This window comes from Anabrus simplex, chromosome 1, assembly GCF_040414725.1.
Source record: "Anabrus simplex isolate iqAnaSimp1 chromosome 1, ASM4041472v1, whole genome shotgun sequence".
Taxonomy (NCBI): Eukaryota; Metazoa; Arthropoda; class Insecta; order Orthoptera; family Tettigoniidae; genus Anabrus; species Anabrus simplex.
The window spans coordinates 990,409,935-990,422,326 of record NC_090265.1 but is presented as its reverse complement, the minus strand read 5'-3'; the positions used below and the strand labels follow the sequence as shown (position 1 = coordinate 990,422,326).

The following is a 12,392-nucleotide window of genomic DNA, read 5'->3' as shown; positions in this document are numbered from 1 at the left end:
AAAATATTTGCTTTACGTCGCACCGACACAGTAGGTCTTATGGCGACGATGGGACAGGAAAGGCCTAGGAATGGGAAGGAAGGGGCCGTGGCCTTAATTAAGGTAGATCCACAGCATTTGCCTGGTGTGAAAATGGGAAACCACGGAAAACCATCTTCAGGGCTGCCGACAGTGGGATTCGAACCCTCAATCTTCCGGATGCAAGCTCACAGCTGCGCGCTCCTAACCGCACTGCCAACCTTTGTTTTGAAAGAAATGCTATTGTTTCTGACACATTCCTTAAATGCATATGCATAAATACGAAATACGTGCACGCACCTTACCTGTGAAAAATTATCCCTCTCAATTTACCACCATTTACTTCCTCGCAGATACGGGGTCTTCTCTCAACTTTGTTAAGAAAATCTGGCTGTAGCGCTCCCGTTTCATAGCTTCCTAGTCGTATCACTGAACTACAGAATAGTTGTTCTGTCTATTTAACAAGGCTAGGACCGGGCGAGTTGGCTGTGCTGTTAGCGACGCACAGCTGTGGGCTTGCATCCGGGAGATAGTGGGTTCGAATACCACTGTCGGCATCCCTGAAGATGGTTTTCCGTGGTTTTCCATTTTCACGCCAGGCAAATGCTGGGGCTGTAATTTAATTAAGGCCACGACCGCTTCCTTCCCACTCCTGGGCATTTTCTATCCCATCGTCGTCATAAGACCTGCCTGTGTCGGCGCGACGTAAAAGCAAATTGTACAATACAAGACCAGGAGCAAACAGGGGCACCGAAGGTTTTTTAATCTGCTCTGTCGCTCCAAAAATTATTTGATGTTATTTAGGTCTGCCGACAGTTATGCTGGAAGACACTATCTCCCGAATGCAAGCTGACAGCTACGTAGCTGCACTATAAACTAATTCTGATGAATTGAAGGGAGGAGAAGGAAAAGTGGAGGGGGTAAACTTTAATGTCGAACGGTTGATAAGATGTAGATAATAACTAATTACACTTGCTGCTTAGGGACATTAGCCTGAGCACGTTTAGAAGCCAGCCCGTTAGTAAACAAAGTTTCAGTATTCTTCATGAGGCGTCGTACACCTCACACGCATATTAACGTGGTCGATTGTCTTTGCAACACTTGCCGCGCTTATACATAACTACAGCCTCCGTCTTGGACCTGTCTGCAATACTGAAGGTCAAATAACACCTTAGAAACTCAACAACCGTGTTATAGAGCAGTGGTATTCAAACGTTTTGCTTAGCGTACCCCCAAAATCCAATTGTTCTAGCTTCGTACCCCTGTATAGTACTAGTATAGGCCAATTGCGATTATACTAGAAACAGCAAATGGCCGTTGAAGAATGCCAAATAATATATATATATATATATTTGCAAGTTTGCTTTACGTCGCTCCGACACAGATAGGTCTTATGGCGACGATGAGATAGGAAAGGCAGGAGTGGGAAGGAAGCGGCCGTGGCCTTAATTAAGGTGCAGACCCAACATTTGCCTCGTATGAAAATGGGAAATCATGGAAAACCCTCTTCAGGGCTACCGACAGTGGGGTTCGAATGCACTATCTCCCGGATACAAGCTCACAGTTGCGCGTCACTAACCGCACGGCCAACTCGCCCGGTCCAAATAATAATAATAATAATAATAATAATAATAATAATAATAATAATAATAATAATAATAATAATATTAATCACCATGATCATCTTCCGCAGCTTAACCCGCTTGCGCAGGGTCCCTGCATTCGAGGACTGTTATACAAAGATATCTATTTCACCGCCTATTAGCCACAAGCTGCCTTCTTACAATGGGAATATACCCTTCTGAAACGCCATGACCACTTCATTTTCAGTTCTTTGAGATTCCATCTTCCATTCAGATCCTACTAATAATCCCAGATCATCTTCACTTGGGCGATAGGCTGATCATCTATCACCTGTTATATCCCGAGCCAAAATTATTACAGGCTCCAATACACTGCGTATTTATCTCGTCGACTGTGCCTTGCCGACGTGCGTCGCCCAAGCCTCTGACCAAAATAATGTTGTTTTCAGACTTGCGGTGACTAGGAGTGAGAAGGTGACTGCAACCTTCATGAAGGCATTTTCCTGGTGTGAAAATGCGAAACCACGGAAGACCATCTTTAGGGCTTCCGAATGCAAGCTCACAACTACATGGCCTGTGCCACGCAGTCAACTCTCACTGTCTAAAATCGTTTACACAGCATTTCGTAGAAATGTCAGGTACATTTTTATTTTAACGAAATTTTGTTCCCTTGTTTTACTCATTTGTATATATGTGATTTCAATCAGCTCTTATGAGATCTGTCTCATTATACTTCAACAAAATAATGTCTGTTTATCAATTACTTTCTTCTTCTTTTCGTTTAGGCCGACTCTGGAGTGTGTTAATTAGATTTCAGCTAATTCTAGGCCTTGATCCGCACCCAGTACTCCTTCATTCCTTCCATGGTGGTTAAGCCTGTTATTAGACCTTTACTTGCGAACTTTTCGTGTTCGAGATTCTAGACTTGTAGGCTTTCCCATTGCTCATTTCCGTACGTTGTATTCCCATTTCTTCTCCTGACCTTTTCCATCTTGAGATACAAATCTTGGTTGCTGTTCTTTCTTTTTCGAGGTCGTAATATATTCCGCAGAATCTTCCTCTTCACTAGTTTCAGTCTCTTGATCAATCTTGATTTTGTCAGGTTAGGCATTCAGCAGTGTATAAGTTACGAATAGATCACTGCCTGGTAGTGTCTTAGTTTTACATTGATCGAGATCTCGTAGTTGTAGGTGCTCATGGTTAGTTTGTACGCTGAGTTCATCTTGTTGACCCTTGATACGGTACAAGTCCGTCTTTTCCTTACGGATTACTTTCTAACCATTTTCCCAGGTATTTAAACCTCTTCACTTTCGGCACCTTAGTGCTGTTTCGAAGTTGATCTTGTATTGTGTTTCATAATAATAATAATAATAATAATAATAATAATAATAATAATAATAATAATAATAAACACAATGTGTGCATAACCTAACTTAACCCCATGGCACTACAGCCCTGAAGGGCCTTTGCCTACCAAGCGACCGCTGCTCAGCCCGAAGGCCTGCAGATTACGAGGTGTCGTGTGGTCAGCACGACGAATCCTCTCGGCCGTTATTCTTAGCTTTCTAGACCGGGGCCGCTACCTCATCGTCAGATAGCTCCTCAATTCTAATCACGTAGGCTGAGTGGAACTCGAACTAGCCCTCAGATCAAGGTAGAAATCCCTGACCCGGCCGGGAATCGAACCTGGGGCCTACAAGTAACAAGCAGGCATGCTACCCATACACCACAGGGCCGCCTACCAAGTGTACATACGATTTTTTAAAAATGGAGAAATTCTCTGCGAATAAAAGGTTTCATCTTTTGCATAATGAGAAAGAGGAAGTGTTCTTTGTGTGCAGTCAAACAGGTGGTATAGTGATTAATATGAGCCGCAGATTTCACAGTCGCTGGATACCTGCTGAAAAGCTTTCTTATCACAAATACGGCGATGAATGCCGTGAATTGCTCCTCTTGTGTAGAGGTGACGGAGCTCAAAATTGGCTGTTTCCCATTCATCATTGTTCATGGTGGGAGTATTAAAGAATGTTGTGTCTATTTCTGCGATTTTCTGGAGTCGTTCGTCGTTGAGGTTAGGACAGAATGTGTATGTACAGTCACCACGGTAGAAAAACAGACCGATGATGCTTCTTCCGTTGTATATGTGTGTAATAAGTCCGCCTCTGTGGTGTAGTGGTTAGTGTGATTAGGTGCCACCCCCGAAGGCCCGGGTTCGATTCCCGGCTCTGCCAAGAAATTTGAAAAGTGGTACGAGGGCTGGAACGGGGTCCACTCAGCCTCGGGAGGGTTCGATTCACACTTCAGCCATCCTCGGAGTGGTTTTCCGTGGTTTCTCACTTCTCCTCCAGCCAAATGCCGGCATGGTACCTAACTTGCCGCCTGGGCGAGGTACTCGTCCTCCTCCCAAGCTGTATGCCCAATCCAATGTCTCCTGCTCCAAGACACTGCCCTTGAGGCGGTAGAGGTGGGATCCCTCGCTGAGTCCGAGGGAAAAGCCAAGCCTGAAGGGTAAACAGATTAATAAGAAGATGTATGTATGTAATAATATTAATAATAATAATGTTATTTGTTTAACGTCCCAGTAACTATTTTTACGGTTATCGGAGATGCCGACGTGCTGGAAGTTTGTCACGCAGGAGTTCTCTTTCATGCTGCTAAATCTACCGATTCGAGGATGACGTATTTGAATACCTTCAAATACCACCGGACTGGACCAGGATCGAACCTACCAATTTGAGTTCAGAAGGTCAACGCTCAAACGTCTGAGCTACTCAGCCTGACTACTGTTACTTCTCGAAGGAGATTTTTTTTGTTGCTATTTGCTTTACGTCGCACCGACACAGATAGGCCTTATGACGACGATGGGACAGGAAAGGCGGCCTAGGAATAGGAAGCGGCCGTGGCCTTAATTAAGGTACAGCCCCAGCATTTGCCTGGTGTGAAAATGGGAAAACACAGAAAACCATCTTCAGGGCTGCCGACAGTGGGGTTCGAACCCAGTATCTTCCGGATGCAAGCTCACAGCTGCGCTTCCCTAACCGCACGGCCAACTAGCCCGGTAGGAGATTTATTAAATAAAGTCATATTCATGGTCATTTCTCCCCAGTTAGCCTCGTAATCTAGGGATAATACGCCTGCATTTTATCTTAAATCCCTCGGTTCGATTCCCGGGATTTTAATTCTGGAACTAGGGATGGAAAGGAGTTCACGAAACCTCGTATGACCATCTGAGGTACTCTCTGATACGAGAGGGAGCGGATCCGCTTGTGAAGGCCAAGCAATACGGCTAGAGGATGTCATTACGCCGACCACGAGGCAAGCAGGGTGTCTGGCTGGGCAGCTGTCATGTTGGCAAGTCATGGTCCCATATTCTGCGATAAATCACTTGGTGCCAGGTCACTTCTACACTTCTAGTAGCTGGATCGCTAAACCGTGTCTAATCGAACACGTGTTTTCAACTGTAGTGTGTTATGTAATGCTGTTGTGTGAACAGCACTTGAAAACCTTGGATACGGTGATTTACTCTGGGAACGTCATGATCTTGCATTTATGAACAGAGTACTGTCATTGTTATGACTAGCAGTGAGACTCTCTGTGAAGCTGAACGGACCTTGGGTCACTTCTTAAATGTCGAAATGAGACAATTCAATTAGAATTCTATCCTCTCTTTGAAACACACTTCCTTCAGCACTTTCATGGGCCTTTTCTAGGAACGAACATATACAGTCCAGAAGTTCATTCATTCATTCATTCATTCATTCATTCATTCATTCGAGAAACTCCATATAAGTTTGTAAAATGTAATTTCACCATGTGAGTGGGCTACGCACTTTGTGTCACATAACTGTCAGTTTGCATTCGGGAGATGGTGTGTTCTAACCCCACTGTTGACAGCCGAGAAGATGGTTTTTCGTAGTTTCCGATTTTCTCACCCCGCATTTTTTTTTCTATTTGCTTTACGTCGCACCGACACAGATATGTCTTATGGCGACGATGGGATAGGAAAGGCCTAGGAATTGGAAGAAAGCGGCCGTGGTCTTAATTAAGGTACAGCCCCGGCATTTGCCTGGTGTGAAAATGGGAAACCACGGTAAACCATCTTCAGGGCTGCCGACAGTGGGGCTCGAACCCACTATCTCTCGATTACTGGATATTGTATACCTTAATTAAGGCTACAGTCACTTCGATCTCACATCTAGCCCTTTCCTGTCTCATCATCGCTATAAGATCTATCCATGTCAGTGCGACGTAAAAAACAAACAAAAAACCCAACCTAACTGGTTTGTTAGAAGGCAGTTCGGGTTCAGGAAAGATTATTCCAGTGACGTTCAACTTGTGAAATTCGAGCAAGATATAGCAGATATCTTCGATTTAGGAGGTTAAATGGTCTACATCGGCATTGGCCTATCCGAGGCTATTGAGTCTAATGACGGAGATTACTAACGAAAATGAGGGATATTGGACTAGACAAAAGAGTGGTTGATGGATGGCTACATTTCTAGAAAATAGAACTCAGATAATTAGAGTAGGTAGTGGCGTATTCACTAAGACGCACACAAAATGCTGTCAGTTTCGTACACTAATTTTATTTACAACTAGCTGATGTACCCGTGCTTCGCTACGGGATTCTCAGAAAGACTGACTTGGTGGTTTTCCTAACTGAATTCAACATAGGTCATTACAAAAAACCGTCAGTAGGGATGTAGCGATTGAAAGCGATGTTATCATATAAAATACTCGATCAAATGAAAAACCACACACTTTCTCACTTTCAACGAACAGTACAGTACAGTACAGTACAGAATTACATTTCAGGCCATCCCCTAAACTACCATTTCACTCAACGTGAATAAATATATATAGATCACATTTCAGTCCATCCCCTAAACTACCATTTCACTCCGTGCGAATAAAATTATTGATAGCCTAGATTATAGCGACCTATTCCCCGACTTTGCATACCAATTTTCGTGAAGATACGACCACTAATAAAATAAATATTTGACAATTAAATTTTAGGCCTTCCCCTAAACTAACATTTTTCTCAGCGTGGATAGCCTATATTGTAGCGAATTATTTCCCATGTTTGTCTAGCGATTTTCATTAAGACACGACCACTAATAACATAAATATTTGAGAATTAAATTTCACGCCTTCCCCTAAACTACCATTTCACTCCGCGTGATTAAAATAATTTATAGCCTAGATTGTAGCGGTTCATCACCCGACTTTACATTCCGATTTTCATTAAATTCTTTTCAGGCGTTTTCTCGTGATGCGTGTACAGACAGACAGACAGACAGACAGACAGACAGACAGACAGACAGACAGACAGACAGACAGACAGACAGACAGACAGACAGACAGACAGACAGACAGACAGACAGACAGACAGACAGACAGGCAGACAGACAGACATTACGGAAAGGTAAAAAAATGCATATTCTTGTTACTGTGGACATGAACGATACAGAAATACCATTCTTTTCAAATTCTGAGCAATGTACAGACAAAACTCTTAATTTATATATAGATATTTACACGTTACACATCAATAAATTACCATCTTAAAAAACTGCCTATCACGAAGAATCAGAAGACTGCCATCTTGAAGCAACTGACTGCTACTTTAGCATGTCGACATAAACACAACATGTGTTCACAAAAACAATTCCTGTTAAACAATAAGTCAACTCCACCATCGAGACTGTGTCTTTATATAGGGTGCCTGGCGAGGCTTCTAGAAGGATGTTACACAACACCTTTTCTCGTAAATTCTAGAGCGCCTAATACCATAGTTATAATGTAAAGAACATTCTACAACCATCTAGTGTCAAAGGTACGTTATTCTGGATGTTACTGTGTGCTGCACAGTGTTACTTTGGATTACACATCATATACGTATACAGGTAATAATAAATTAATAATAATAAATTATATACTATTAATTATAGGTTGTTACATTAACTAAACTCATATAAATATATATACAGCACATGTTTCATGACATAACCTCACAAATAATGTGATCGTCCGACTACGTAAATAATAATAATAATACTAATAAGTAGATGTAAACACTTCATAGTCATATCTCACAAGTCATAATAATAATAATAATAATAATAATAATAATAATAATAATAATAATAATAATAATAATAATAATAATAATAATAATAATAATAATAATAATAATAATTTCAGCTCGATACTTGCATTATTTACCCATGGGCTAAAGTGTATTGTTTTCAAGTTATATCAGTCTATTACACTTGCGTCAGTAGGCGAAGTGTTATGATTAAGTGGGGAGTCCGCACCGGGCAGTATTATTGGACCTTTATGCTTTATTTTGTATATAAATGATAAGAGCGAAAAACTGGATAATGTTATACTGTATAGAATAGTAAATAAGGTACAGGATTGTGAGCGAATCCATAAGACCTAACCATGCTGTAACCATATAGACTTATGTTTAATCTCATGAAAATTGAAGGACTTCTAACCAGAGCGTATGGTATCATATCAAATCCTTGGCTTCTCAGGAAACACAAAATAACTGGTGACATTACATCTGTAGATTTAAAAAAATCGATATAATTTTAAAGCTGCAATTAACTTAGAGATGTGTAGAAATAGTTTATTTATTCCCATTGACAGTGCATAATCCCTAAAAACAGGACGACAAGCGTGTCATTGTTGCGTTTTTGTCTGAAAATATTTATTTTAGTCAGTTTCCTACATCAATGTGCATAGATTAGTAGAAATCACGTATATTTAATGAATTACCAGTCACTATTCTGTTAAAGAAACTCCTTGATCTCTTATGCATGTGGACTTGACAAAAGAGTGACTGAATGGGTGGCTCTGTTTCTAGAAAACAGAACTCAGAGAATTAGAGTAGTTGAAGTTTTATCTGTCCCTGTAAAAATTAACAGGGGAATTTCTCAAGGCAGGATTATTGGACCTTTGTTTTCTTATATATATCAATGATATGTGTAAAGAAGTGGAATCAGAGATAAGGCTTTTCGCAGATTATGTTATTCTGTACAGAGTAATAAATAAGTTACAAGATTGTGAGCAACTGCAAAATGACCTCGATAATGTGAGATGGACAGTAGGCAATGGTATGATGATAAATGGGGATAAAAGTCAGGTTGTGAGTTTCACAAATAGGAAAAGTCCTCTCAGTTTTAATTACTGCGTTGATGGGGGTGAAAGTTCCCTTTGGGGAACCTAGGTATAAATATAAGGGAAGATCTTCATTGGGGTAATCACATAAATATGATTGTAAATAAAGGGTACAGATCTCTGCACATGGTTATGAGAGTATTTAGGGGTTGTAGTAAGGATGTAAAGGAGAGAGCATATTTGTCTCTGGTGAGACCTCAACTTGAGTATGGTTCCAGTGTATGGGACCCTTACCAGGATTACTTGATTCAGGAACTGGAAAAAATCCAAAGAAAAGCAGCTCGATTTGTTCTGGGCGATTTCCGACAAAAGAGTAGCATTACAAAAATGTTGCAAAGAATGGGCTGGGAAGACTTGGTAGAAAGGAGACGAGCTGCTCGACTAAGTGGTATGTTCCGAGCTGTCAGTGGAGAGATGGCGTAGGAGGACATCAGTAGACGAATAAGTTTGGATGGTGTCTTTAAAAGTAGGAAAGATCACAATATGAAGATAAAGTTGGAATTTAAGAGGACAAATTGGGGCAAATATTCGTTTATAGGAAGGGGAATTAGGGATTGGAATAACTGACCAAGGGAGATGTTCAATAAATTTCCAATTTCTTTGCAATCATTTAAGAAAAGGCTAGGAAAACAACAGATAGGGAATCTGCCACCTGGGCTACTGCCCTAAATGCAGATCAGTCGTAATTGATTGATTGATTGATTGATTGATTGATTGATTGATTGATTGATTGATTGATTGATTGATTGATTGATTGATTGATTGATTGATTGATTGATTGTAACCAATGATGTGAAATGATCAGCAGACAATGGTACGCTAGGAAACGGGGTGAAAAGTCAGTTTGTAACTTTCACCAAGATGAAAAGCCTTCTCAGTTTTAATTACTCTGTTGATGGGGTGAAAGTGCCTCACGGAGATCACTGTAAATACCTAAGTGTTAATGTAAGGAAAGATATTAATTGGGGTTATCGCATTAACGAGGTCGTAAAGAAAGTTTAGTGATCTCTCTTCATATGGTTATGGAGGTATTTAGGGGTTGTAGTAAGGGAGAGGGCGTATAAGTCCCTGGTAAGACCCCCAATTAGAGTATGGTTCCAGTGTATGGGGCCCTTACCAGGAATACTTGATACGAGAACTGGAAAAGGTACAAAGGGTTCGTTCTGGGTGATTTCCGACAAAGGAGTAGTGTTACGAGAATGTTGCAAACTTAGAGCTGGGAAGACTTGGGAGTAGGGAAACGAGCTGCTCGACTAAGCTGTATGTTCCCAGCTGTCAGTGGAGAGATGGCGTGGAATGAACCTTAGTCGACGAGTAAGCTTGTATGGAAAGTAGGATAGATCATAATATGAAGATAAAGTTGGAATTCAAAATGACAAACTGGGGCAAATATTCCTTGTAGACGAAGAATAGTGGATTGGAATCATTTATTAAGAGAAATGTGTGATAAATTTCCAAGTTCTTTGAAAGAATTTAAGAAGAGACTGGGTAAACAATTGATTGGGTATCTCCCTCCCTGGGCGACAGCACTAAATGCAATTCATACATGATTGACTGCGTGTCTGGAGTTAAGGCAAGTGTACAGTCGTCGCGTTGCGTGATAATCAACAGACTTGTGTTCAAACCTGTGAGAATATAAGTGCTGTGCTAAATGCAGGATGACCAAGCTCGATAGCTGCAGACGCTTAATTGCGGCCAGTGTCCAGTATTCGGGAGATAGTGGGTTCGAATCCCACTGTCGGCAACCCTGAAGATGGTTTTCCGTGGTTTCCCATTTTCACACCAGGCAAATGCTGGGGCTGTACCTTAATTAAGGCCACGGCCGCTTCCTTTCCACTCGTAGCCCTTTCCTGTCCATCATAGCCGTAAAACCTATCTGTGTCAGTGCGACGTAAAGCAACTTGCAAAAAAATGGAGGATGAGATCCGTTAATCAAGATTACAGAAGGGTTGTCCATTCCAGCAAGCTAGAGACCTTCTGTGAGCACTAGAGGCAGTGTAAATAGCCACTTATTAGTTGACTGTTGTCATTCATTGTCAAGTATAGTTTTGTGTGTGTATACCAACTGGGTTATCGTAGATTAAATTAGATCAATTCAGGCAGTGGTTTATTCGTAACAATACTGTCACAGACATAAATGAGACTGAGAGTTCAATTAGGTTTAACTCTGGCCTGTGCCCAGAGATAGATGCAAAGATACTGCCTCCATCAAGAAATAGCGACAGGTGAAATAATATGCTATAGAAGTTTGGCCTTACCTGCAGACGTAGTTTGAGTACCAGCTCCTCTAGGAGTCCCGGTTCACAATCCTGGAAGATACGCACTTGATGGAGGGTTTCTAGGTGAACATGGATGGCGATCTCAGCCTTCAGCTTGTCTGGAAGGGCTGCTAGCACACGATCTTCATCGAGATCCTGTTTGTTGGCCCATGTGTATGAGAACCAGCGAATAACTCGAGCTTCTAGTTCATGTGATACCCGTCTAAAAGCCATATACTGCTTCACTCCATCCATACGATTCTGGAACTCGACGCGAGCTAGGTTCATGTTACTGATCATGTTCCCGATGTTACCCACGATGGTCGCGAAGATCAGCACTCCTGCGAGGAAGTCCGCCACCACGAATAAGTACTCGATGTCGTTCTCGGGCTGAGGAGTCTCTCCTGTGAAGGAATACAAATACAAATTGAGTGAAAATAGGAAATCTGTTAAAGGTGAATTTCTCCACACTGCTTAAAATTTTCTCCGCTATATGGAAAAGATGAAACTCGTGCAAATTTTCCGCTGAAAAGATGTGAGAGTGATTTCATATAGAAAATTCTATGCTTTTCCGTGTAGTGCGAGTGTCTGTACTAGATTACAGGGGCGTACAGGTTCAGCTAAATATTTTTCGTGAAAAATGAGCTTCCGTTCTTATAGCAATGTAGGCGTATATAGTATTATGCTACTGACCTAATGTATATAGATCATGAAGACTGATTGCCTTTGGTGACGTTAGAGCTTTGCTGTGACCTATAACTTTATCCAGATCCAGTTTTTATCTGACATTTCGAAAGATGTTGCCAAGTTCAAAACGAGTGACGATCAACTTCGTTTACGTGCGATGTCAACAAATAGCAGCCACACACCAGAATGAATCACTCGCGAATTTAAAGTTCATTTGGAAAATGCAAAATTTCAAATATGGAATTATTCCGCACTTACCAAATTAACGTAAGAAAAAGTAAAACGCATTTATAATTTCAAGAAATGACACGCAAAGAGAGTAGGGTGGGAAAAGGTATGCAGTAACGTACCTCATCATACCATCCCCGTGTTACTTAGAGCCATTTGATGAGCTTCTACTGTCCCGAGAGATGATGAACCTCTCCATAATCTCATTCAGAATTCCATCATTTTTCTAGGTTTCCTGAATAACTCCCTTCACGTGCCCATCCATCAGCTTTCACATATTCATTTAGAGCTTACCGCATTATATTTTCTACCTCCATTAAACTGTATGTTTTAATGTTACGGGACGCGCAGTAGTCGGAATTCAAAGTATAGTTCAAACTAACCCTTTAAACACGACCACTAATCCCTTCACTCAAAACATCCTAAA

The 12,392-nt window shown here is 41.2% G+C and overlaps 1 protein-coding gene across 1 annotated transcript in view; it reads right to left on the bottom strand.

Annotated features, from left to right (window-relative positions):
- The window catches only part of CngA (Cyclic nucleotide-gated ion channel subunit A), a 204,542-nt gene that overhangs the window by 61,708 nt on the left and 130,442 nt on the right, over window positions 1–12,392 (bottom strand). Inside the window, exon 7 of the mRNA XM_067148987.2 lies at window positions 11,051–11,454. Within this exon, the coding sequence (XP_067005088.2) occupies window positions 11,051–11,454 (404 nt within the window). The remainder of the gene's footprint in view (window positions 1–11,050; window positions 11,455–12,392) is intronic.